At 41.7% G+C, this 26,519-nt stretch overlaps 1 protein-coding gene across 2 annotated transcripts in view; it reads left to right on the top strand.

Moving 5' to 3' along the window:
- SUMF1 (sulfatase modifying factor 1) overlaps positions 1-26,519 on the top strand; it is a 106,140-nt gene that overhangs the window by 69,677 nt on the left and 9,944 nt on the right. For both annotated transcript variants that reach the window (XM_079934818.1, XM_079934819.1), the window contains one exon: positions 25,203-25,262. In XM_079934818.1, coding sequence (XP_079790944.1) covers positions 25,203-25,262 — 60 coding nt within the window. The remainder of the gene's footprint in view (positions 1-25,202; positions 25,263-26,519) is intronic.

The raw sequence follows: 26,519 nt of genomic DNA, 5'->3' as shown, positions 1-26,519 counted from the left end.
GCGTAATATTCCTCCTATCCTTATCTTTTGTTACCATAGTCATCCTTACAATGAAAATCTCACTTCACGGCCCATTAAAGTCCAATGGGAATAAAGTTTTCTAAAAAAAGTATTCCTCCTCTGAATGAATCCCTGCTGCTTGCCAAATTCTGTTAGCCAGAGATTCTGTTTGTTTTGTTTTTGTCAACGTGGAGTTTGGTTGTTCAGTTAGATTGTATAGCTCTAGACATTTTGGGAAGTGTGTTCTGTTTTGCAAGTGTGCATTGCTGTGGCTGGGAATTGACCAAGAGGCTGTAAGCCCTCCTTGTGTGCCAGCCGTGGTTTGCAGTTTGCACTCTGCTCGTTTTGAAGGACACACATCTGAGCCCTTGCCCATCTCACAGGGCACATGCCAACCCTCTGACCTGAGGTGCTGGCAGGTGCCTAATGGCCAGTCCTGCTTTTGCCATTGGGTGACTGGACTTGGGGCTTGGACTTGCGTTTGCCCGTCCTCTAAACCAGCGATCCCCATCCTTTTTGGCACCAGGGACCGGTTTTGTGGAAGACAGTTTTTCCACGGACGGGGTGGGGGGCGGGGGGTGAGGGATGGTTCAGGTGGTGACACGAGCGATGGGGAGCCGAAGATGAAGCTTCGCTCGCTGGCCTGCCGCTCACCTCCTGCCGTGCGGCCCGGTTCCTAACAGGCCGCGGACCGGTATCGGTCTGTGCCCCAGGGGTCGCGGACCCCTGCTCTAAACTCCACATTTGGTTGTTTCTCTTCCCAATAACCCCTCCTCTGGCCTCCCACCACTACATGGATCAATGAATTTTGTACAGCAAAAATGTTAGACCCCTGGGGCTTCCCTGGTGGTGCAGGGGTTAAGAATCCACCTGCTGATGCAGGGGACATGAGTTCGTGCCCTGTCCGGGAAGATCCCACATGCTGCGGAGCAACTAAGCCCGTGTGCCACAACTACTGAAGCCCGCGCATCTAGAGCCCGTGCTCCACAACAAGAGAAGCCACCCAATGAGAAGCCCGTGCACTGCAGTGAAGAGTAGCCCCCGCTCTCCACAGCTAGAGAAAAGCCCGTGCACAGCAACAAAGACCCAACGCAGACAAAAAGATAAAAATAAATAAACAAACTTAAAAAAAAATGTTAGACCCCTGCTTAGCCTGTCTCCTAGCCCTCCTCTGCCTATGGCGTGAGCCTGTCCTTGTCTCAGCTGGGCAAGAAACAGTAAATACCACATCATCCTTAGTTGAGATTGCCCCACCCATCGGCAGCCTAATCAGTGGAGCAGGCATACCCAGGATGTGCTAGGAGGAGGAGTTCACTGAGGATTTTTATCTGCCGTAAGGCCTTCATTCACGTATTTTCAATGAGGACAGTTTAGAATAAATCAGTTTGATGTAGAAGTGACCTGGTATTCAAAATGAAAAAGGCATGAAAGTGTTAAGGAAGTTGATTTAAACTTGATAATAAATTACTGTGGTTGTAAATTATATTTAATAAATCCCAAAGGGAAAGCAGTGCAGTCAAAAATCATCAGTCTCTAGAGGCTATGCTTATGAAAAGAATTTTATCTTCTTCTCCCTAGTGGAAGATGAAAATCATTCTGGAGGAAAAGCTAATGTTTATCCATTGCCACTGTTCTTCGTGGTTCTGGAGCAAGGTTGATCATTCAACAACAATAACAAAAAAAAACTGTTGAAAAATAGAAGGAATAAGCTTGAATGTATATGGCTCAGATATTTAGATCCTGTGAACACATTTTCAAACACATTATCCAAACACATGCTTCTTGCTTGAAAAGAGTGAATGCTAATTCCAGTTGCTATTTGGAAGGTGGTAAAAATGCTATTCACAATAATATTACCTTCACAATCTCATGTTACATCTCTGGACTCTTCCTGTTCAAATAGAGTGGGACACCCAAATGTACTGTGGCCTCCTCTCTTAGTTTGGAGGATCATTGGATCTTGGAGGGAAGTGAAAACTTCCAGCTTCTACCCCTGCAGGAACCCTTTCTTTGGTACCCATGACAGCTATGGTCCTGCAGCCTCGAGCTTCAAACTTCCTGGGGCCAAGAATGCCCTAAGGTCTGGGGCATCTAGTTGTGTTATCAGATGTTCTCATTGTTTGATGTTCTCCCACGGACAACCAAATATTCCATCCCTGGAGTTTCAGCTCACTGGTACTCCTTCTGCAGTTGGTGGAATACAGAACACAGCTTCTGTCTTGTGCATGAAAGCTTTTCAGATACCTGAAGAGAGTCATAGCCTGTGCCCCCTTGTCTTTCTCTTTCTTGATAAACATCCCCACTCCTTCAGCTGCACCTTGAATAACTTGGTTTCCAATCCAGGGCAACCCAGGTTACGTTCCTCTGAATAATATGAGTGGTTAAAAAAGTCCCATTTTCTAAATGGGCATCTGGAAATGTACACAGCATTCTAGATGTTCCCTGATAGATGCAAATAATAGTGTGGCTGTCCTTTTTCCTCCTTGTGTGTCATCAGGTCCCAGATTGTGGTAGGACTTAAAGGTTGAGCCAGTGGAATTCAGCAGAGCCAGGTTTGGACTTTATTACTGTCACTTTGGTTTACCAGGTGTGTGACCCTGGGCAAGTCACTTAACTACTCTGGGACTCAGGTTTCCCTCTTTCGTAAAGGGGGATATAGATTCCTACTTCATAGAGTTGTTGTGAGGAACTGAGAGAGTGTTTGTAGCCACTTAGCACAATGTTTGGCAAATAGCAAGCATACAATACATGGCAGCTTCTGTTTTCAGCGTGACCGGTTCTGTCCTCCACTGCTGGTTCCTCTCACTACTATGTGTAGTAGTGGGAGTAGCAACAGGAGGAGCAGCTTGTAGTAGCCAAATAAGACTTCCCTTTCTTCCCCAGCATATTGATTTTAGGCTGGGTCTCCCTAAATATTGTTGTTATGCAGCTGTGTTTTTTTTGTTTTTTTTTTTTTTTTTGCGATACGCGGGCCTCTCACTGCTGTGGCCTCTCCCACTGCGGAGCACAGGCTCCGGACGCGCAGGCTTAGCGGCCATGGCTCACGGGCCCAGCCGCTCCGCGGCATGGGGGATCCTCCCGAACCGGGGCACAAACCCGTGTCCCCTGCATCGGCAGGCGGACTCTCAACCACTGTGCCACCAGGGAAGCCCTGCAGCTGTGTTTTATGCATTTATTTTTTAAAGTAGTTTTCAAACTTCTTTGAATCTTCTCTTTATGTTATGTAGCTGTTTTTTTAAAAAATTGATTTATTTTATTTATTCTTTTTTTTTTTTTTTGGCTGTGTTGGGTCTTCATTGCTGCATACGGGCTTTCTCTAGTTGTGGAGAGCGGGGCTACTCTTCATTGCGGTGCGCGGGCTTCTCACTGCGGTGGCTTCTCTTGTTGCAGAGCACTGGCTCTAGGCACGCAGGCTTCAGTAGTTGTGGCACATGGGCTCTAGAGCGCAGGCTCAGTAGTTGTGGCGCACGGGTTTAGTTGCTCTCTGGCATGTGGGATCTTCCCGGACCAGGGCTTGAACCTGTGTCCCCTGCATTGGCAGGCGGATTCTTAACCACTGCGCCACCAGGGCAGCCCCATGTAGCTGTGTTTTGAAATGTAATGAGGAGCCTATCTTTTCTGTCCATCAAATTCCATTTTTTTTTTAATGGGTTTCAACCTTCAGAGACTGCTTACAGACCTCATTGTGACTATCAGCTCTGTCATTTATGGTAGTGGTTTTCCCTTCCAGCTTCTTATAATCAACCAATTTGGCTGTGGTTTTGTCAGTGATACCACGTGAATGGGACGAGGCTCAAGGCAGAGGTCAGCCCCGGGGTCAGGCCGCATTTCCTGAAGACTTATACTGTATCATGGGGCCGTATCGGCTCTCGGGGATGCAAGGTGCATGAGACGGGCTGGCTATTAGGGAGCGCATAGGCCAGGGAGAGGGTGGGTAGTGATCAGGTACATCACGATGTGCTGCGGTGAGATTTGCTGCTGATGTGGTTGAGGTACGGCCTCCCTGAGCTCTTTTCTCTGCCAGTTGGAGCCGTGAAGCCTTCTCTGAGGAGGTGCCCTTAGAAAGGACGGCAGCAGTTGTGTGCCAGGTCCTTGGCATCCAGACACAGGAAGGACATGGCATGGCCTTGTGAGGAATTCATGGTAAGCAGAGAAAGGGTGTTCATTCCTTTATTTTCCTGCTGCTTTCAGTTTCTTGAAGCCTTGCCTTTCCCATACTTACGGTGAAAGTAAAAGTAAAAGCAGTGAGAGGGGTGTGTGTGTGTTTCTATTAGTTTTGCCGCAGTGTATTTTTCTTCTCCTTATGGGCACAGTCGAGCTGTTTCAAGAATTTCTGTTAGCTAACCAACTAGGGGCTTTGGAGAGTGACTTGTGAATTGCTTTCCTAGTTTGGCATGCCCTGTAAAAGGGCTTTTCTGAGCTGTCTTTTTCACAGTGTAGAGCACTCCTGGGAGGGGGGAGCCATATGCTCTAAGATTGGGATGACAGAAGGTCGGCATAATGGGTTGGGGTTATAACAAAAACGTGACAGGCAAAGAGCAAAGCGTTTGCTGTCCTCAGTCAGGTTCTTCCTGCTGCACTGAATAACAGAACCGTGGCCTCGTGATGGAAGCACAGGTCAGCAGCCTGGGTTTCCGTCTGAGATTTAGCTTTAACATGTCAAGGGGCCTTAGGTGAGTCGTCGTGCCCTTGTCTGGCTTACTGCTTCATCTGTAAATTTTGCTGGGGATGTAGCAAGCCGTTCCTAGGGTACAGTAAATCTGGACAGCAGCCCTGGAGTCTCGTGCTGGCCTGGAAAACAGGCAGCGATGGATGAAGAAGCTGGTAGGAACATGGTTAAGAGGACAGGCTTAAAAATGATTCACACCTCGTTCTACATCCTAGTTTTGCCACTGATGGCATGGTGGCCGTGGGAGAAGGGGGTGACATCTTTTGATTTTGTTTCCTCATCTATAAAGTGGGAGTAACGATACAATTTAAGGACATTGGGTTGTTCTGAGAATTCACAAGAGATTCAAGCACATGGCACTGTACCTGCATGGTAAGCACTACGTAAACGAGAGCTGATTACTTTCCAAGCACCCCGCAGTTGGAACATTTCCATTTTGAAAATCCTTTCCCCTTTAGCACATCCTCTTGTTTATTATACCAGATTATGTTCTTTTCTTCCATTTGTTTAATAAGCATTTATTGAGCACTTGCTTTGTCCTAGGGGCAGACATAAATGTCACACCATCCTTGCCTACAGAGAGTTTGAGTTTCACAGTCCTTAATTACAGTTCCTTTCTCCCATGATACTAGGAAGGCTTTGCCCCACTGACACTTAGGAAATCAGAACTGAAGCCCAGGTTTTTGGCTTCCTTTCAGAGGTTGTTTATTCCTTCTGTGCCCTTCTGTTTACCTGGAAGCGGCCACGGGGAAAGGAGGGTGGGGGCTTGCAGAGTCTCTGTCACTTGGGTCCCTTATTTATTTGGGTCCACAGCTGACAGGCCAAGTCTGAGCAGCATTTCTGGACAGAGGCGAGTACTTGCCAAATGGAAGAAGCCTCCATTATGGGTCTGTTGCACAAGGTTTTTCTGTCCTTTCCTGGTGTGGTTTGCAGAATGAATCGACAGCCGGAAGTGCAGGTGCTGTATCCAGAGCCAGAGCCTCTGCATCAGGCTTGGCATCCTGGCTTCCACCTCCGTGGGCCTCCCTTCCCATCTCCTTCCTGCTCTAGGCCTTCCTGGACAGATCGTTTTTCTTGGTGTTGCAGTGACTCCCTCAACACTCCCCCAGGTATCTCAGCCCCTAATTTACGCTTAACATTTCCGGCTAAGGCCTCTGTCTCATCATGCTCGACAGTCAGCAAAGGTCAGTGCATGTGTCTATTCTGGCACAAGGAATAATTCTCTTCTTCACCATTTTTCACATACGACAGTCTATAGTTGTACACACGTTGACCACAGCACTCCTAAACCAGAGGTGGAATCATTGCACACTGTTTGGGAAGAAAAAGTGTGGTCTCTGTCAACCTGGAGACAGTCCCCCAAGCCCTTGTGCACTCTAGCTTTCTAGATTATTACAGTAAAATGTTTGGGTTGCAGAAGAAGAGGTATGCCTCAGACCCTTGTCCACAGCCTGAATTTACCCCAGGGCTGCCCAGTGCTTTTGTGAGGATCCAAGTCAACGTTCTGTATACTTTACATTTATATTTGGGTTTTTTCTCCTTGAAGAACTCAGAGTCGTCTCTGTCTCCCTCCCTCCCTCTTTCTCAGAGGCTCTTCTGTATTTCTCATACCCGCAAAATATTCCTGATTGTGGAAAAGGAGACATGTGGTTTTAGTCTCATTTCTTATGATAATTCAGGGAGTGGAAGAGAGGTTCTCGCTTTGCCCCAGATTTGGAATTTGATTTGCAGAGTCAGGATTAAATCCCAGGTCTTCTGATCTTGAGACTCATACAATATTTACCAGACTCCAGATGTTACTTGAAATACAAAACTTGAAAGGCTACTTACTTCCTTATAGTATCTTACCACGAACTCCATACACTAAGTCAGGAATTTCAGAAAGTGTTATAAATATGAAAGTTAATTTAAGAGATGTGAATTGCTGTGTCATGCAGTGGCTTCTTCCAGAGCAAGGGAGAGGCAGTGAATTATGCCTATGGTTTTTTATATCTTGAGATTTTAAATCAGTTTCTTGTCCTTTTTACCTTCCTAATCTCTTATTTCCACTAAATTGTTCTTTAAAAGTATTGATTCGGCGAGTCAGTTTTTGCACTGAACATTTAACCTGTTAATGAATTGTGAAGTAATGTTGCGTCATCTTCCACTTCTATAGCTTCACCTTTCATGCCTTTTCCTATGCCATAGTGTGACTCATTTGTTCTTTCCCTAAGGATCTGGAAATAAAAACATGTTATTGAGAAGAGAAAAATAGAACAGTTCAATCATCTTTTATATCAGGTTATTCTGGGGACTTCTTTCATGTGGATATGTGGACATATTGATAGTATAGGTACATATATATCCACATGTGTGATTTCTATATAAATATATACTTTTATTCTTTCGGCAAAATTTATTGGCAATCTATTGAATACCAGACTTATGTGCTGGGTTCTGGGAATCCCACAGACCTGATCCGCTTGCCCGCGTGTAGCCTGCAGATGTTAAGCAGTCAAGCAAACACACCTCGTTATATATATGTGCTTATGTATTTAACTATATGTGAGGAGGAAGTATAGCATGATGGTTAAACTCAGGCAGTTTTGGAGTCCGACCTGGTTTCCTATCTTAGCCACTTACCAGCTGATTAACCTGGGGCAAGACACTTAAATTCTCACTCAGCTTCCTCATCTATAAGTGAGGCAATAGCAGTTACCCCTTGTAGAGTTACTGAGAAATTTCAATGAGGTACCACAAAGAAAATGTTTAGTGCAGTGACTGGTATGTGGTAAGCACTTGATAAATCTTAATTGTGGCTACTGTTTTTATGTGTAATGAAAATTCAAACACAATAAGCTAACAAGCTATGAAATGACACCTCACTCTGAAATCTAACTCATGAAAGACATTTATTCTGGACCTTTTTAGGGATGTGGAAAGGAGATAAGACATCTGGTAACATGCAACTGTAAATAACATTTCTTTCCGTGGACAATCTCTGCTTTACACTCACTAAAAAAAGTGAACACTGCTTCTAACGAAGTGACAGGACTTACAGAATTGGGCACTTAGTGCTTGTCTACTTTTGCAATGTACAAAATAAAATCATGGAAGTGTTCAAGTATTCTTTGCAAAAAAATGTTTAAAAATACTATTTGGTATAAACTAATTGCTTATACTCTCTCATAATTTGCTAATGAGTTGTCACTGAAGAACACAGTAGATTGTGAGTGTAAGAGAATGTAATAAATGAAATCCTCAGGAAGACTAAACTGTTTTTCTTATTTCTCGCAATGCTTTAGAGCCATATCTGGCTTTGCAAGCAGGACTGAATGGTTTCACACCATTATTCTGAGAGATGGAAGTGACTGAACCTGGAGTAGATCTTTCAGAAGATGTAGCTGGTACCCTGTGATCTTGGTGGCTTGGTTTTCATTGACCCAGAAGTCACCTTTCTTTAGGATCATGCTACTATATACCTTGCCTTGTTTAGGATGAAACAAACTGATTTCTCTATACTTTAGAACCAACCCCTCCAGGATTGGATAGACCATGAATATTCTTTTGTGTAGTACATTAGCATATTAAGCTTTCAGAAATTAAAGAACCATCTGCGTTATTAGACAACAAATATCATTTAACAGTGTACACCTATTAGCAGATGATAAGAAAGTTAGCTCTTCGTTGCAGAAATCCAATGTGCTACTTATTTTCTCTTAATAGTTGCTTCTTCTGTGTTTAGATGGACTGGTTTTTAGCACTTAGATATTTCATGGCCTTGTGTTGAAGACTACTGCTTATTTGCTCAATTATTATGGTCTATATCTCTGAAACCATATGTATCTACCGTTGTATAAGTCAGAGTATTAACCATTTTCCTGGACTTTGCTGCTCTTTCTTCTCTCTTTCCTTCCTACCTAGAAGTTTCTACCTAGAAGGTGTAGAAGTTGAGGCCCTTGGCCACCTCATAACCACTAGGATGCCTACTATTTAAAAAAATAGGAAATAACAAGTGTGGGTAAGGATGTGAAGAAATTGGAACCCTTGTGCACTTTTGGTAGGAAAGTAAAATGGTGCAGCTTCTTGGAAAAACAGCATAGTGGTTCTTCAGAATGTTAAAAATAGAACTCTGATCCAGCAGTGCCACTTCTGGGTATATGCCCAAAAGAATTAAAGCAGGATCTTATTTTTTTTAATTTATTTTATTTTATATTTTTTAAAATTGGAGCATAGTTGATTTACAATATTGTGTTAGGTTCAGGTGTACAGTAAAGTGATTCAGTTATACATATATATTCTTTTTCAGATTCTTATCCTTTACAGGTCATTATGAAATATTGAGTATAGTTCCCTATGCTATACAGTAGGTCCTTGTTGATTTTCTATTTTCTATATAGTAATATGTATATGTTGATCCCAAACTCCTTATTTATCCCTCCTCCTCTTTTCCACTTTGGTAACCATGAATTTGTTTTCTGTGTCTGTGGGTCTATTTCTGTTTTGTATATAAGTTCATCTGTATCCTTTTTTTTTTTTTTTAGTTTCCACACTTAAGTGATATCATATGATGTTTGTCTTTCTCTGTCTGACTTACTTCACTTAGTAGGATAATCTCTAGGTCCATCCACATTGCTGCAAATGGCATTATTTATTCTTTTTTATGGCTGAGTAATATTCCATTGTATATATGTATCACATCTTCTTTATCCATTCATCTGTCAGTGGACATTTAGGTTGCTTCCATGTCTTGTCTGTTGTAAATAGTGCCGCAGTGAACATTGAGGTGCATGAATCTTTTCGAATTATGGTTTTCTCTGGATATATGCCCAGGAGTGGGATTGCAGGATCATATGGTAGCTCTGTTTTGAGTTTTTTAAGGAACCTCTATACTGTTCTCCATAGTGGCTGTACCAATTTACATTTCCACCAACAGTGTAGGAGGGTTCCTTTTTCTCCACACCCTCTCCAGCATTTATTATTTATAGGCTTTTTGATGATGGCCATTCTGACCGATGTGAGGTGATACCTCATTGTAGTTTTGATTTGCATTTCTCTAATGATTAGCGATGTTGAACATCTTTTCATGTGCCTTTTGACCATCTGTATGTCTTCTTTGGAGAAATGTCTATTTAGATCTTCTGCCCACTTTTTGATTGGGTTGGTTGTTTTTTGATATTGAGCTGTATGAGCTGTTTGTATATTTGGGAGGTTAATCTCTTGTCAGTCGCATCATTTGCAGATATTTTTCTCCTATAGGGTGTCTTTTTATTTTGTTTATGGTTTTCTTTGCTGTGCAAAAGCTTTTGAGTTGAATTAGGTCCCGTTTGTTTATTTTTGTTTTTATTCCCATTACTGTAGGAGATGAATCCAAAAAGATCTTGCTGCGATTTATGTCAGAGTGTTCTTCCTGTGTTTTCCTCTAAGAGTTTTATAGTGTCCAGTCTTACATTTAGGTCTTTAATCCATTTTGAGTTTATTTTTGTGTATGGTGTTAGAGAGCGTTCTATTCTCTTTCTTGTACGTGTAGCTGTTCAGTTTTCCCAGCATCACTTATTGAAGAGCCTGTCTTTTCTCCATTGTATATTCTTGCCTCCTTTGTCACAGATTAATTGCCTATGTAAGTTTGGGTTTATTTCTGGGCTCACTATCCTGTTCCATTGATCTGTGTGTCTGTTTGTGTGCCAGTACCATACTGTGTTGACTGCTGTAGCTTTGTAGTATAGTCTGAAGTCAGGGAGCATGATTTCTCCAGCTCCATTCTTTCTCAAGATTGTTTTGGCTGTTTAGGGTTTTTATGTTTCCATACAAATTAAAAACAAAAATTTTATTCTAGTTCTGTGAAAAGTGCCACAACACTTCTGACACTAAATGTATAGGTTTTTTTCCATACCAACAGCCAAGTCCAATTCTCTGGACACCAACCGAGTGTCCTTCAATTCAATTTAGTCTGACAGTAACCACCTGGAGTCAGCACAGACTCCAAGGTTTAAGGGCTCAGTCCCGCAAGTCTGCTGCCACTTCACATGCCAGTCCAAGTATTGGGCGCTCTGGTACCCACACTTCTGCCTGAGCTGGCTCCTGAGTCGGGAGTTCCCACAGCTCCCCTCTTTCAGGTTTGATAATTTTCTAGAACAGCTCACAGATCACTTAACTTACTATCACGGGTTTATTATAAAGGATACAAATGAACAACCAGATGAAGAGGTACATAGGGTGGGGTCCAGAAGAGTCCCATGCACAGGAGCTTCTATGCCTGTGAAGTTGGGGTGTACCACCCTGCTGGCATGTGGATGTGTTCACCATCTCTGAAGCTCTCCAACCTCATTGTCTGGGTTTTTTATGGAAGTTTCATTACATGGGTATAATTGATTAAATCATTGGCCGTTGGCGATTAGCTCCAATTACCGGCCCTTCCCCCTCCCCAGTGATCAGGGAGTGGAGCTGAAAGTTCCAACTCGATAATAATGCCTGGGTCTTTCTGACTGACCAGCTCTCATCCTGAAGGTCTCTAGGGCTCTCTAGCTACCAGTCATCTTGTTAGCACACAGAAGCCACTCATCACTCTGGAGAACCAGTACAAAGACCAAATATATATTTCCCATTGTATCACAGGGGGCTCTCCCGTCTTACTCTTCTTTCTAACCTTCTCGCCTCTTTTTTTTTGGTGAATCTCTACTTTGGCCAAGAGTCATTACATAGAAGCTTAAGTGCAGGGTGATGATCTACTAGTTCAAATAGTGTCGATATCTACAATCCCAGCCACTATTTAAGGCTCAAATGATAAAGCAGTGAACAGAGCAAAGTCCATGCTGTCAAGGTGTCTGCTTTCTAGTAGGAGAAGGAAAGCAATTTGTAATTTGTCACCAAGTGGTAAGCGCTGGTGTATTTAATTATTTTAGCACTGTTCTGACACCAAATGTGTGTGTTTTTTTCTGACAGCAAATACGTGTCATTTTTCCACACCAATTCTCCAGCACCAGTTGGATGTCCAGAAATTCAATCCAGTTCTGATACTAACTCTTAGAGTTATCTCAGACACCGCAGATTAAGGGCTCAGTCCTTCAAGACTCGTCCACTTCAGATGCCAGCTGCAAATGGGGTACCCAGGCTAGCCACACTTCTGCCTGGCAGACTGTGAATTTGGGGGTTCACATGACCCCTTCCTCAGGTTTGATAATTTACCAGAACAACTCACAGAACTCAGGAAAGCACTTTACTTATGATTGCTGGTTAATTATAACGTATACAACTCAGGAATAGCCAAAAGAAAGACACATCTTTTCCAAGGGTTTCAGCTCTGTATCAGGAACTGGGGACAAAGACCAGATATTTTTGTTTTGATACCACAGTGAGGAAGAAGGGGGATATATATAGGGTATGAAGAGAGAGAGTGATGGTAGGTGGAGGAGGGTATGATCTTTCAGCCTGTCTGGAAGCTTGTCATTTGACAGAGACACTAAATGGAGTGTGAAGTCTGAGGGAAGAGGCAGAAAGAACTGTTAGTGCAAAGGACAGTGATGTCACGAGGGACCCAAGGAAAAGGATAATGGGAAACAGACCAACATCATGTTGCCTTAGGAAGCATGTCCACACGCAGTCTTGTGTGTACATAAAGACACTTTCTACCGACCTGACATTGTGGCTCATTGAGGTCTCATGGCACCTGTAGTTTATTTTGTAATGAAAGGAAGATGTTGGATTTCCTCCTTATCCCTTTATTTCTGGGGTGTGATTTTTTCCTTGGAGGTTTTTGAAAACCATTCCAGTTATACACAAGGGAAGATGAGACTTGACAAAGTAGGTCTATGAAATGGAACAGTTGCTTCCATGGTATGAGGTTGAGACCCCCAAACCCAGGGGGGTTTGAGCCAGTGAAACCACTGAAGGCATCTGCAGTATCAGTGTAAGTATGGATGTCTGTTTAAATGGTAAGTGTGGCTACTTTAAATGTGTATTTATTCCTAAGTGAAAGAAGCAGATGTCATATGCCAAGAGAAGTACTTTAGGAGAGGCACATCTAACAAGGGGAGTTTTTTCAGCTCTATCCCAAAGCTAATGAATGTCTTTTATTTTTTAACAATGTGAACTCTCGACTCACAGTTTCCCACGGGTTTTAGCCATTTTCTTGCAGTGAGCTTGTGAAATACGGACAGCTTTGTGCTCTTCAAACTGGAACAGTGGAATAATTTATTAAAAGAATATGATACCACTTCAGCTCATAAGGGGCACATGGCCGAGTTGGCTGAGTGTGAGCCTGGAACCATACGGCCTGGGCTTGACTCCTGGCTCCTCCACCTACTAGCTGTGTGTCGTTGGACAGGCAGTTTAACCTTTCTGTTCTTTATTTCTCCATTTGTACTTACTCTTCTTTCTAACCTTCTGAAAGTGGGATCAGGAAATTTTATAATCCACCATCACTGTGAGTTTGCTCTGGGATGGTGCAAGCATGGCCTGTGAAAGGGGCTTAGAGGTATGATAGCTCCTGTCTGAAGAATGGGTCCCTTGGGCATGGGACTCATGTTACCTAAGTGCCCCCAAACCAAGTGTTTTTTCAACTTCTTGCCCACATAATCATGACTAGAGGTTTCACGGAGAAGACAAGAGCAAGTACTATTTAGCTTTGACTTTTGAGCAGATGTAACACCAGCTCTTCATCCTCGGCTAAAGACAGGCCTGTGTCCAAAGGCTCTGAGGTTTCTCACTTGGTCTTCTTTCTGTCATGACTTGTGGGTCCCACGTCTTCCACTTCACTGTCGTTCTTTTTCCTCATTGCTTGCTTCTTCTTGGTATCACTAATGGGGCTAATGATGGGGTGTCCAAACATTCCTAGCCTGTGCTCATGCCTGGCACAGTTGTTAATAGCAGCCGTGTTCACTTCCCAAATTATCCTTATTTGGACAATAAATTATATAACTGCCCTACCAATAATAGAACCTACATCAAAATATCTTTTTAAAGATGAAAAACATTAAAACAGTACCTGACTCTAATATGTGCTCAGTAAATATTAGCTGCTATTATTAGCTGCTACAACTGGCATCAGTGTTTTTAAATATCCAGTTTTATGTATTATCCCCCAAAGCAAAAAATTGTTACTGTAGTCCTTGGGCTGTGAAAGTGACATCTTTTTTTGGAACATGGAGGACCATGGACACTGAGAGCGAGTTAATACAGCTTTGCGAATTCTCTTCCTTTTTACCCTAGATTGGGTGAAACAAGTAGCATGGAGGAAATGACTGTTTTCATTCATTTCTCTAACAGGGTAATCACCATCCAGCACATGCTGATTTTACAGAGAAAATACTGCAGGGGTTGTTAACTTGGACTGTGTGTTTAATGTGCTTTTCTTTCCAATCTGATCTCTAGTTTCCTTTCTTTGACCTTTCTCTGGGTGTCACCCTCCTTTTTCTCTCCTCATGCAAGGTCTAAAGCTAATTGCAGTCCCTTCTGTTGGACCTTATGCTGGGGGATGAATAAAATTACACATAATTGAAAAAGCTTTATTTGAAATACCGGTTTCAGCTACCCACTCTTAAAATTCCTTGTTATGTTCGACATCAGGTAAACAAAGTGAGTTGGTCAGAGATGCAGCTAGCCTGGAAGAGATTTGAGCTGGACAGGCACAGATGTGGGAGGGACCTTGACTCCTGGCCTTGTCACTTGCTAGCTGGGTGACCTGGGGCTCTCCATTTTTTCTGTGTCTCTGAGTTTCACTATTCCTCATCCCTAAAACGGGGATCATGACACTTCCTGCTTCCCAAGGTTATTGTGAGGATCAAATGAGAGAAGAGGTATTAGCCTGCTCTAAGCAAATGTGGGCAGAGTTCCTTTCTTTAAAAATGGTTGAGGTGATTGAAAAGAGATCCGTTTTAGGAGACACATGAGCAGAGGCTTGAAGGAAGAGATTGAAAAGCCTGCTCCTGTGTGTTTCTGAGCTGCCTGTTGCTATAGTACCTGGTGAGTTAACAAGGGCGCTGTTTTAGCATGCATGAAGTGCTTCAGATGGGCAGCAAGATCATTTTTGTTTAATCCTAAACTTCAGGCTGCCAGAACCATGCCTGTGGGAGCCCGGGTGATAAGATAGCTTGAAGGCTTGACTAGAAGTCAAGTGTGCAGAGAACCCAGCTTCTAGCCAATCAGGGCGAGGATGACTTAGCTCTCAAGGGAAGATGCACGCTTCTCAGGGTCCGAGAGTGGAGAATGAAATCTGTCCTTTTAAACTCCAAACCTGCTATACGTAAACTTCTAAGGAAACCTTTGACTCCTAGCATTTGGGGGCTCTGGAACAAGATTAGCCAACTCACGGCTAATCTTGTTTCATTTATATTTCCGTCCACTCATCCCCGCTCCCCTTCTCTCCTGGATTATTTGAAGCCAATCCCACTCCTCATATTTTATTTAAAATACCATCATTTAAAAAATTGGTTTACTTTCATTAAAAATAGTTTTATTGTGATATAATTGGCATAAATTGTACATTTCTAAAATGTACAGTTTGATCAGTTTGTATATGTATATATACGTAATTATAAATATATATACTGATCAAAAAATAAATATATAATCACACACATATCCATGAAACCACCATAGTCTAGATAGTGAACATGTCCAACACCCCAGAGTTTCCTTGTGCCCCTTAGTAACCCCTCCATTTTGCCTTCTCTACCTCTCATACACAAGCAACTACTCATCTGCTTCGTGTCATAGTAAATTAGTTTGTATTTTTTAGAGTTTTAGATAAATGGACTCATACAGTGTGTACTTTTTTTTTTTTTTGTCTAGCTTCTTTCACAATGGCATAGTCTTTTATTCATTCTACAAATATTATTGTGCTCCTCCTACTAGGTACCATTTTGGAAGCTGCAGGACGTCTTAGGAGGCTAGTGTAGTAGTCCAGGGGAGAAGTGGTGGTTTGGAGCCAGGGTGGTTACTATGGAGATGGTAGCTGCCACCCATTAGCCATCTGCCTTGGAGGTAGAGCTCATCAGACCAGCAGGGTGTTGGGGTGGGAAGAGGGAGGAGCTGAGAATTGCTCCTCAGGCTTCTGGCTTCAGCAAACGGGTAGGGTGTAGTGAAATGGAGGAAGACTCAGTGAGAAATAGGTCTGACCTTCCCCAATTTGATCCTTTACTGGGTGTCCGTTGCTTCTTCAGAGTTGCTCTTGTTATCATTTGTTGGTCTTAAGCGGTATCTAATATGCAGATGAAAACAATATTTAAAACACTTTAAGGTATTCACGAGATTTCTGGGTCTTCTCACAAATGTTATTAAAATAAAGGCTAGCTGCCATTGTCAAATTGAAAATAGTGAATCTCAGTTTTCTCCTCAGGTGTTTGTGGTATCGGTTGTACCAGGCAAGGGAAAGAGAAAGCGCAAAGTCAAATAATATTTTCAGACTTTTAAAAGTTTCTTGAGGAGAAGTTCTCTCCACTCTTTATCTGGCCCCCAGAATGTTTTTGTTTGGGTTTTACCATTAAAAATGTTAACGTTTTGCTAAGTCGGATGCTGTGGTGACAGCCTCTGCATGCTGCAACCAGCTATGTGAATTTCATTGTACTATACAATAGTCTGTCTTCCTTCTGCAGTGTTAGTAACAGGTCAGCTATTTTATTAGAACTTAGACTCCTTTTGGGGGTTTTGGCCTTAGAAAAAATGGGTCAAGTTATCACTGTGGTTTTGGAATTTTGGAGGTTACACGCCACTTGGTTTATGGGCGCCTTCGGGAAGTCTGAGTTAGTCATGAACTAATAATGTGTAATAGTAAACAATAATGACTGCACATTTATTGTGTATTATTTGCTCAGTGCTTTCTATGCAGTCTCTCTTTTAACCCCCACATCATTCCAGTGAGGGGATTTTATATGTGTATGTGTGTGTGTGTATAAATAACCTAAATGTCTTCTTTTCACCTAAAAAGCAATAAACATGCAAACAGGAAACTGTGACCAATACCAAGGAAAAAGATTAGTTAAATAGAAACCGAGTAATCACAGATACTGGATTTAACAGAGACTTAAAAGCAGCTATTATGTTTAAAGGTTTAAGGGAAAATATATTCAGAGAATTGATAAAAAATACAATGTGAATCAACAAATCACAGACAAACACAACAGACAAATGGAAATGATAAAAGAAGAACCAAGTGAAATTTCTAGAATTGAAATTATAATAACCGAAATGAAGAGTTCCCTAGATGAACCTGATAGAAGATTAGAAATGGCAGGATGGCAGAATTAGTGAACTTGAAGGTAAATCAAGAGAAAATTTCCAAACCAAAGCACAGAGAGGAAAAAGAATTGGAGACAGATCAACAGAGGCCTGTGTGACAGTATCAAACATTTCAACGTAATTTCAACACATGTGTAACAGGAGTCCCAGGTGGAGAGGGGAGAGGGAAAGGGACAAAACATTTTTGCAGAAATGATCTAAATACTTACCAAACTTGATGAAAATCATCTACAGTTCCAGGAAATTCAGTGAACTTCAACTAGGATAAACACAAATGAGAAATATACCTAGACATGTCATAGTCCCAGTGCTGAAAGACAAAGAGAAGATCTTGAAAACAGCAAGAGAAAAGCACTTCATCACATACAGGACAACAATGATGTGATTAATGACTGCTTTCTCATCAGAAACAGTGGAAGTCAGAAAATGGTGGAATGATACAGTCAAAGGGCTGGAAAAAAACAACTATCAGCTAAGACTTCTATTCGTAGCAAAACTGTCGTTTAAAAATGAATGTGAAGGAAGTCTGACTTGATTCTGGGAAAATGGAGTAGACATACATTTCCCTCTTCTTCTCGCTAAATACAATTAAAACTCCGGATGCTACCTAGAAAAGGAACATAAGTCCCTGAAGAGCGAAAAGAAGGCAGAGTAGCTGCAGACCTTGGGACCCCAGGAATGACATGGTGGTGAGTTCCATGGATTTTCTTTTGGCCTCATATATCCCAGACTTGGAGCTGAAGAAGCCAGCAAATGCCTGGGAATGTAAACCAAAAAAGTCCCAAGAAAAGCCTGCTCTCTCTAGCCAAAGGGGAAATAGGAAATGGACAGTCTAGCAATACTGAAAACTTCTAGTCAGTAAACCACCCTACTCCATCTAAGCATGACAGAAAAAAACTGTGTTTTCTCACGCCTGCAAAGGCCAGGGTGGGGAGCCTATACTTGCACCCTCGTGAGGCTGTATTGAGGTGACATAATACCTCTGCCAGGGTGGTGTCAGAGAAGGCCAGGTGGGGTGCCAGGCCTTTCATAGTTGCCTGGCAGTAATGAGGCCACCCCTCTCCATGGTGTAAGTGGCTACCATGTGGGGAGCCGAAACTCTCACCTTCTCTAGTAATGAGCATCCCTCATGAGGTGTCAGTGGAGGCTGAGTGGGGAACCCAGACTTCTGCTTCCACCTGGCAGTAACGAGATGGCTCCCTCCCTTCCCCTGCCAATGTGGCATCAAAGAAAGCCAGGGGAACAGAATATTTAAATAAGAGCCAGAGTCTTGTAACATAAACATTATCCAGGTTTCAAGCGAATAATGACTTGTCATATCAAGAACCAGGGAGACACCAAACGAGATGAAAAAAAGACAATCGATACTAACACTAATGACAGAGATGTTAGAATTACCCATTTAGCTAAAGATTTTAAAGCAGCCATGATAAAAATACTTAAGTGAGCAATCATGAACATTCTTGAAACAATTGAAAACAGAGAATAAAAACTTCAGAAAAGCGCTTCCCTGGTGGCGCAGTGGTTGAGAGTCCGCCTGCCAATGCAGGGGACATGGGTTCGTGCCCCGGTCCGGGAGGATCCCACGTGCTGTGGAGCGGCTGGGCCCGTGAGCCATGGCCGCTGGGCCTGCGCGTTTGGAGCCTGTGCTCTGCAACGGGAGAGGCCACAGCGGTGAGAGGCCCGCGTACTGAGCAAAAAAAAAAAAAAAAAAACAGAAAAAAAAAAAAAAACTTCAGAAAAGAAATAGAGAGTATAAATGGGAACTAAGGGCAAATTTTAGAACTGAAAAATAGAATAACCAAAATAAAGCTTTGTGAATTGGTTCAGCAGCATAATAGAAGGGACAAAGGGGGAAAAAAATCAGAGGGGGAAAGAAAACAGAAACAAATTATTCAATCTGAATGATGGAGAGAAAATAGAAAATGAATGAATGAATGAATGAAGCCTCAGGGACCTTTGTGACTGTAAAAAGATCATCTAACATTTTTTTTCTTATTTTATTTTTTAAACTTAAAAATTTTTTTAACATCTTTATTGGAATATAATTGCTTTACAATGGTATGTTAGTTTCTGCTTTATAACAAAGTGAATCAGCTATACATATACATATATCCCCAAATCTCCTCCCTCTTGCATCTCCCTCCCACCCTCCCTATCCTACCCCTCTAGGTGGTCATTTGTGTCGTGGGAGTCTCAGCAGAGAGGGCCAAGAGCATGGGGCTGAAAGAGTACTCAAAGAAATAATGGCTGACAACTTCCCAAATTTGGGAGGAGATTAAACCTGTAGTCAAGAGGCTAAGTGAACCTTAAATAGGATCATCCCAAAGAAACCCATACCAAGACGTATCATAATTAAACTTCTGAAAACAGGAGACAGAGAGAAATCTTGAAAGCAGCCAGAGAAAACTGATACCTTATCTATAGGGGAAAGGCCAGTGTGAATGACAGTGGGTTTCTCATCAGAGACCCTAATAAAGGGCAGAAGAAATGGCATGATACTTTTCCCCTGTATTCCCTATGGGCATGATATTTTTTAAGTGTTGAAAGAACTGCCAACCCAGAATGCTTTATCTAGTGAAATGTCTTTTACGAATAGGAGGAAATCAAGACGTTTTCAAATGAAAGAAAACTGGAGAATTTGTCACCAGCAGACCTATCCTAAATGAATGTCTAAAGGAAGTTCACTAAACAGAAAGGAAATGATTAAAGAAAGAACCTTTGAACATCAGGATGGAAGAAGGAACATAGTAAGGAGAAATACGGGTGCATACAGTAGGCTGTCCTTCTCTCGAGATTTGTAGGTTTTGTTTGATGATTGAAGCAGAAATTATAACGTCGATGTGTTTCTAAATGTATTTAGAGGAAGTTTTTTAATGCAATTATAAACAGGGGATGCTAGAGGGTTGTGAAGGGAGGTAAATTTTCTATACTTCACTGGAATTGGTAAAATAATACCAGTAGACATCTTATCACAGTTATATGTATATATATAAATGTAAATATATATAAAATATTTTAAATATATATAAACATAATATTATATATATAACTGTATATAAAATATATCCACATATTTTAATAAAAATATAAAATGTGTTTTATATATTAATATATAATATATATTTTTTATATATTTATAAATATATTGTGTATGTATTTTTATATATATAAAACTGTGATAAAGCATTATAGGTAAATAAAAATGAATTTCTTTAAAAAAATGTTCAGGTAACCCACAGGAAGGCAGAAAAAAGAAAACCAAAAAAAAATAGAGAGCAGACAAAAACCAAAACATAAAATGACAGTCTTAAGTGCTTAGATATCAATAATTTCATTAAAAGCTCAACGGTCTAAATACATCAATTAAAAGACATTGGCAGAGTGGATTAAAAAACATAACTAACTGTATATGGTCTACAACAAACTCACTTCAAGTATAATGATAAATAGGTTGAAAACAAAATGATGGGAAAAGATGTTTTAGGTAAACATTAATCAGAAAAAGGCAGGAATGGCTGTATTAATGTCATATAAAGTAGACTTCAAAGCAAAGAAAATCACCAGAGTCAGAGAAGGACATTGTGTAATGATAAAATGGTTAATCTACCAAGAGGACATAGTAATACTAAATATGTATGCCCCAATGAAAAGAGCTGAAACATATGAAACAAAAACTAATAAAATTGAAAGGAGAAATAGACTAACCTGCAATTGTAGGTGGAGACTATAATGCTCCTTTCAACAATTGATGGTACAATTATATAGAAAATCAGCAAGGATATAGAAGAACTCAACAATATCATCAACCAATGAGATCTAATTGACATTTGTAGAACAATCTACCCTACAACAGCAGAATACCCCTTCTTTTCAAGTACTCATGGAACATATGCCAAGATAGACCGTATCCTGCACCATCAAATAAACCTCAACAAATTTTGAAAAATTGAAGTCACACAGGGTGTGTTCTCCAACTGCAGTGGAATCAAACTAGAAATCAGTAACAGAAATAAAATAGGAAAATGTCCAACACTTGGACAATAAACACACTTCTAAATAATCCATGGGTCAAACCATACGCTGAAGTGAATGAAAATGAGCACATAGGGACGAGTGCATGCCTGACCCGTGTGGGGTGAGGCACCCTCCTGTGCCCCAGGGCCAGATGCTCACTCCAGGTAATCAACTCCCCACTGGGGCACAAGGTATAAGAAAATCAGAATAAATGCTTGATTCCATGTCATTTTCTAAGTGAACGTGACAGTACGATATACTCATACAGAAGTGCCTCGTTCTTATTAACAGCTGCTTAGTATTCCTCACTGTGGATTTCATCACACATCGTTTAAAAGAAGTGCTGTTTGTCCCTTTGCTGACTGATGAAAATTTGTCAGACGCTCTGTTCCCTCTTTTGCTGTCCTTGTTGTTGTATTACATATGACACGGAGGGAAAGGGAAGCGTATCTCTTGACTACATAAAATGTCGTTGTTTATGCTCCTGTGAAGAACGACCTGGCCAGCCCCAGCACATTGGTCAGCCCTCTTCCTGCAGGCTTACTCCTCATTCAACAAGCCAGTCTTGCTGAGGAGTGGTTCTGTGGCATCTACTGTGGATTTGTTTCATCACTAAGGACTTCTGTGCCTTCCGAGGTGTTTTAGATGAGGCACTATTCCCCTGCACTAGCACTCGTCCTTCAGCTCTTGTCCTGAGAACTTGAGATGCACCTTGCTTAGCCTTTTGAGATTATTGGGGCTAACATTTAGAAACCTGCTTTTTAAATTTTTTTTCTTGCTGTCCTTGCAATCATCCAAGCATTAGAGACCTGTTCGTATTTTGCTGTCTGGGAGTAGAGCAGTTATGGGTAGTAGTCCCTTTGGAGACAACATTCACATGGGTTCTTGTCTGTTTCTGATCAGGGTCTCTGTGTTCAGTGTGTATTTTTACTTAGATTCTTGAGTACTGGTGGTGCAGGTTGTGTGGCACAGCAGCCTCTCTTCTTGCCAAGTATACAGGCAGAGAGGTGAGGTATTGACACTACCGTCGGTAGCTTCTCAAGTTGTTTTATTTATTTTTTATTTTTTATTTTTTTTGCAGTACGCAGGCCTCTCACTGTCGTGGCCTCTCCTGTTGCGGAGCACAGGCTCCGGACGTGCAGGCTCAGCGGCCATGGCTCACGGGCCCAGCCGCTCTGTAGCACATGGGATCTTCCCGGACCGGGGCACGAACCCGTGTCCCCTGCATCGGCAGGCGGACTCTCAACCACTGTGCCACCAGGGAAGCCCTCTCAAGTTGTTTTAACCTGCAGTAGCAAACTTGATCGTGAGAGACAACGTTAATTTTGACTTATCGATCCTTTCCTTAATGAAAAGAAATGGAGACATTTCCCCCTTATGTTAGTCTCCTAGGGCTTCCATAACAAATGACCACAAACTTGGTGGCTTGAAACAACAGAAATTTATTCTTTTAGTTCTGGAGGCTAGAAGTCTGAGACCAAGGTCCTGGCTGGGCCATACTCACTTCAGAGTTTCTAGAATCCTTCCTTGTCTCGTCCTAGCTTCTGGCAGTTCCCCGGAATCCTTGGCATTCTTTGACTTGTAGCTGCATCATTCCAGTCTCTGCGTCCATCTTTACATGGCCTTCTCTGTGTCCTCTCCTCCTGTTATAGGGACACCAGTCATTGGATTTAGGGCTCACCCTAATCCAGTATGACCTCATCTTAACTAATACAGAAAATTACAAATCTGCAAAGTTCCTATTTCCAAATAAGGTCACATTCTGAGGCTCTGAGTGAACATGAATTTGGGGGGACACTATTCAACCCACTACACACTCCGAGTAATTTTTCTGGGTTTTTTTTTGTAAAGTGGTAAGCATTTCAAACGGATGTAGCTGATCCTACATCATGTTGTCTTCTGGCAAGAATAGTTTTATTTATAAGGACCAGATGAGCAGCCACCTAGAGGACTGTGTTAACTGCTGTGGTCATATCAGCCCGGGATGACTCTCATGAGTGCTTGGGTCACTTTGAGGAGTGTCACTTTTATTGGTTGTAGACTTCCTTCATTGGAGATGGTGGTGAAAGGGAACTGTTCTGTTCTCCTTCCTGCCTTCAAATCAGCTCCTTTTTCTTGTTCTTGGATCTAACTTGACAAAAGAATTTAATCTTGCGTGATAGCAGATACTGTAATCAGCATTTAAACTGTCATATTTTCCATTGTAACCCAGCATGCAGAGACCCCCCTGAAGCAGTGTAACGCAAGGATCCCCAAGCAAGAAATTTAATGTAGGAGAGAGCAGCCGTTCTATGGGATAGCTACACAGCTTTACATGCTTTCATTTCTGCTTCAGTGAATTCTTGGTGATTATGCTGCTTTTACAGAATGATAAACTCACCCAGCAGATTCTGTTGTAATGGCTGTCAGATTCCAGTTACTCCTGGGAAGGATGCTGTTTTGTGAAGTCATTATTTTCACATGTAGCTCCTCTCAATTATAGCTTGCCCATTTCTAATCAATAAAAGTTTGTTAATGTAACATAAAACATTGAAGGCCATGGAAATGCTGTGGCCTTGCAGTGGAATGAAAAATAACCAGTGGCTTGGTCTTTGACAGCTTTTAAGTACCTGGCTTAGAAGAAAACATGAACTTGTGCCCACAAGTTGACATTTGCGAGTCAGTGTGTTAGCCATGCTTGGAGAAAACATGGTTCTTTTAACTTCTGCCACTGACGTCTGGGCCTTTGACAAGCAAAAGGAAAACTAAGATAGGAGGCTCTGTTCAACCTTCTCTTAGTTTCAGTAAGCAAAGAACAGGCAGCTGTATGATTAGTTGACTTCTTGCATAACAAGGGAAAAGCAAAAAATTCTTGTCCCCCTCAGACTTCCCAGATGTGGCTCTGGTTTGTAGGAGTTTACTGGTAACTCTCAAATACTCTTTGCATGGCTTACCTGATGATGAGGCTTTTGTCCTGGCAGCTTTACGGTGTTCATTTGCATTGCACATTTATCCAGAGCCCTCTCTAGAAGTAATAGTCTTACCTCTTGGCTGGCTTTTTCTGCCTCCAGTTCTCATTGCAGTGGTAGCCACTGTTCCTTCTGTTTTGTTTTTTTTTGGCCTGCGTTGGGTTTTCGTTGCTGTGTGCGGGCTTCCTCTAGTTGCAGTGAGTGGGGGCTACTCTTTGTTGAGGTGCGTGGGCTTCTCATTGTGGTGGCTTCTCGTTGCAGAGCACGGACTCTCGGCGCACAAGTTTCAGTAGTTGTAGCACGCGGGCTCAGTAGCTGTGGCACATGGGCCCTAAAGCGCATGGGCTTCAGTAATCGCGGCGCATGGGCTCAGTAGTTGTGGCTCAAGGGCTCTAGAGTGCAAGCTCAATAGCTGTGGCGCACAGGCTTAGTTGCTCCGCGGCATGTGTGATCTTCCTGGACCAGGGCTCGAACCCGTGTCCCCTGCATTGGCAGGTGGATTCTTAATGACTGAGCCACCAGGAAAGTCCCGCCACTGTTCCTTCTTGCTTTCTTTTAGGCCTTGCCCAATTTCCTATACTCTTGGTCTCTAAACTCTTGAGCCAGGCTGCCTCGGTGTGAATCCTCGTTCTCGCATTTGCTTAATCTCAGAAGTTGTTACAGAAATTACATGAGTTAATATTTGCAGAATACTTAGAACCCTACTTGGTTCATAATAAATACTGTATAAATCTTTTTGAAAAAGATAAACTATGTTCTATATCTTGATTGTGGTGGTGGTTATACACTTGTCAAAACTCATCAGAAGTGTGCATTTAAAAGTTTTAAAAGTATAAAAGTTTACTGTATATAAAGTATACCTCAGTAAACCTGACCTAAAATTTTTTTAAAGGTAAAAAGCATATCCGTTTATTCAGTCAGCAAAGGGTTTATTAGGTGTTGCACAGTAGGATTTTAAAAACATAATTCAAAGAGGCTTGCCAGTCTAGTTGAGCTGGCCGGTTATAATGCAGGATAAATTTGCCCATCAGTGTGAGAAGGTGTTGTAAGAGGTGCTGCAAGGCAGCTTATTAGTCATCTAGGTAGGAAACACTGTAGGGGTTTGGATTGCTTAAGGCAGTCCCAAAGAGTTCACCAAATAGTCGGAACTTGAGCTGGACCTCAGAAGATGTAGGATTTGGAAAGATGGGCATTCGAGAAGGTGCATGGGTGCAGGTGCAAGACCCAGGGGCAGAAATGCATGTGGAGACGTTAGGCAACCATGTGAGAGCTGGTTGGATTAAAATAGACCCTCTGACTGTGGGAGGGACAGCTGTGCTTTATGGACTAACGAGTTCTCTTCTCTTCATCCACAGAAAGGCCCCCCTTCTGGCAAAGACCGGGTGAAGAAAGGTGGATCCTACATGTGCCATAAGGTAAGTCAAGTCACTAAACTCTGTTCTGGTGTTCTAACAGCAGGTTTATGGATCCATTGTAAACATTAGCCCCAAGATGTCTCATCCACTTCTGTTAATACATACCTATCTCCATCAACGCCAGAAAAAAAAAAGTTTGTGCACAGGCATGGGGAAAAGTGGTTCAAGAAGCAGAGGTTGTAAATGATCTGTTGTCAACCATATTCCATCTGTTGTATCTTGACCCTTTGAGACACCTTTGTTGTCCCATGAATCAGGGTGAGCTGTATATCTGGTTTCCAGCATGTAAGTCTGGAAGCACACCCTTAATTTATTTGAGACTCCTGTAAATTTCTGGCTTGTCTGTTGAGATTAAGTTGAGTTATAAATGGAGGGTAGTTTGTGGTATACTGGAATGGAAACATCCCAAGTGTTCTAGGTATATAGTGTGTGCTTTGTGGAATAAACATCTCTCTCAGACAATGATTCTTCTCTTTGGGCTATAATTTCAGTGTCAGAGTTGGTTGTTCTTGGCGAGTAGAAGTAACTCAGTGTTTCATGAGTAACCTTTTTAAGGAGTTCAGAAATCGAATACCAGTTCTCTCCCTTTTTTTCTTTAAATCATATATTTTTAGTATATCTAGGACTTCAACTTCTATCTCTATGTAAACATGGCATTTTGCAGATTGTTATTACAAGAAGCTTCCCATGGTAATTCAGTCAGTCTAGGCAGTTAGAGACTTAAAACTGTAATGGCTCCAAATTAAGTTATTAATTTGATAATGGAGGCATTGTCAAACTTTGCCTTAAAATAATGGTTCTCAAACTTTATTGTACATTAGAATCATCTGGGATCTATAAAAGATATTGATGCCTATTTCCTCACTCACCTCATTCTGACTTGATATTTCTGGATTGTGACCTGGGCATCAGGATTTTAAAGCTCTCAAGGTGATCATAACATACATCAAAGTTTGGGAGCCACTGGCCTAAAGAGAACCTATTTAAATTATGTATATCTGTGAGTTCGTAGGGGTGTGTGTCTTCTGCATTTCTTAGAATTTTTAGTGTAGTTATTTAGGTGGCAGTTCATAGAGTTGAGTTCACTTTATGCTTTACACTTACCTTTATAACAAGATGTGGACAAATTTATCTTTAAAATTCTAACTTTAATTTTAAATTAAAAGCATTGCCCTAGGTTTTCCCAGTACTTTTAAGTGTTCATATACCCATCTGTCTGTAGTCCCAGATTTTTTTCCTTTGATTCAAGCTGTTGCT

Source organism: Stenella coeruleoalba (genome assembly GCF_951394435.1).
Source record: "Stenella coeruleoalba genome assembly, chromosome: 10".
Classification (NCBI taxonomy): domain Eukaryota; kingdom Metazoa; phylum Chordata; class Mammalia; order Artiodactyla; family Delphinidae; genus Stenella; species Stenella coeruleoalba.
Note: the sequence above shows the minus strand (reverse complement) of the source record. Positions and strands in the feature narration are given on the sequence as shown.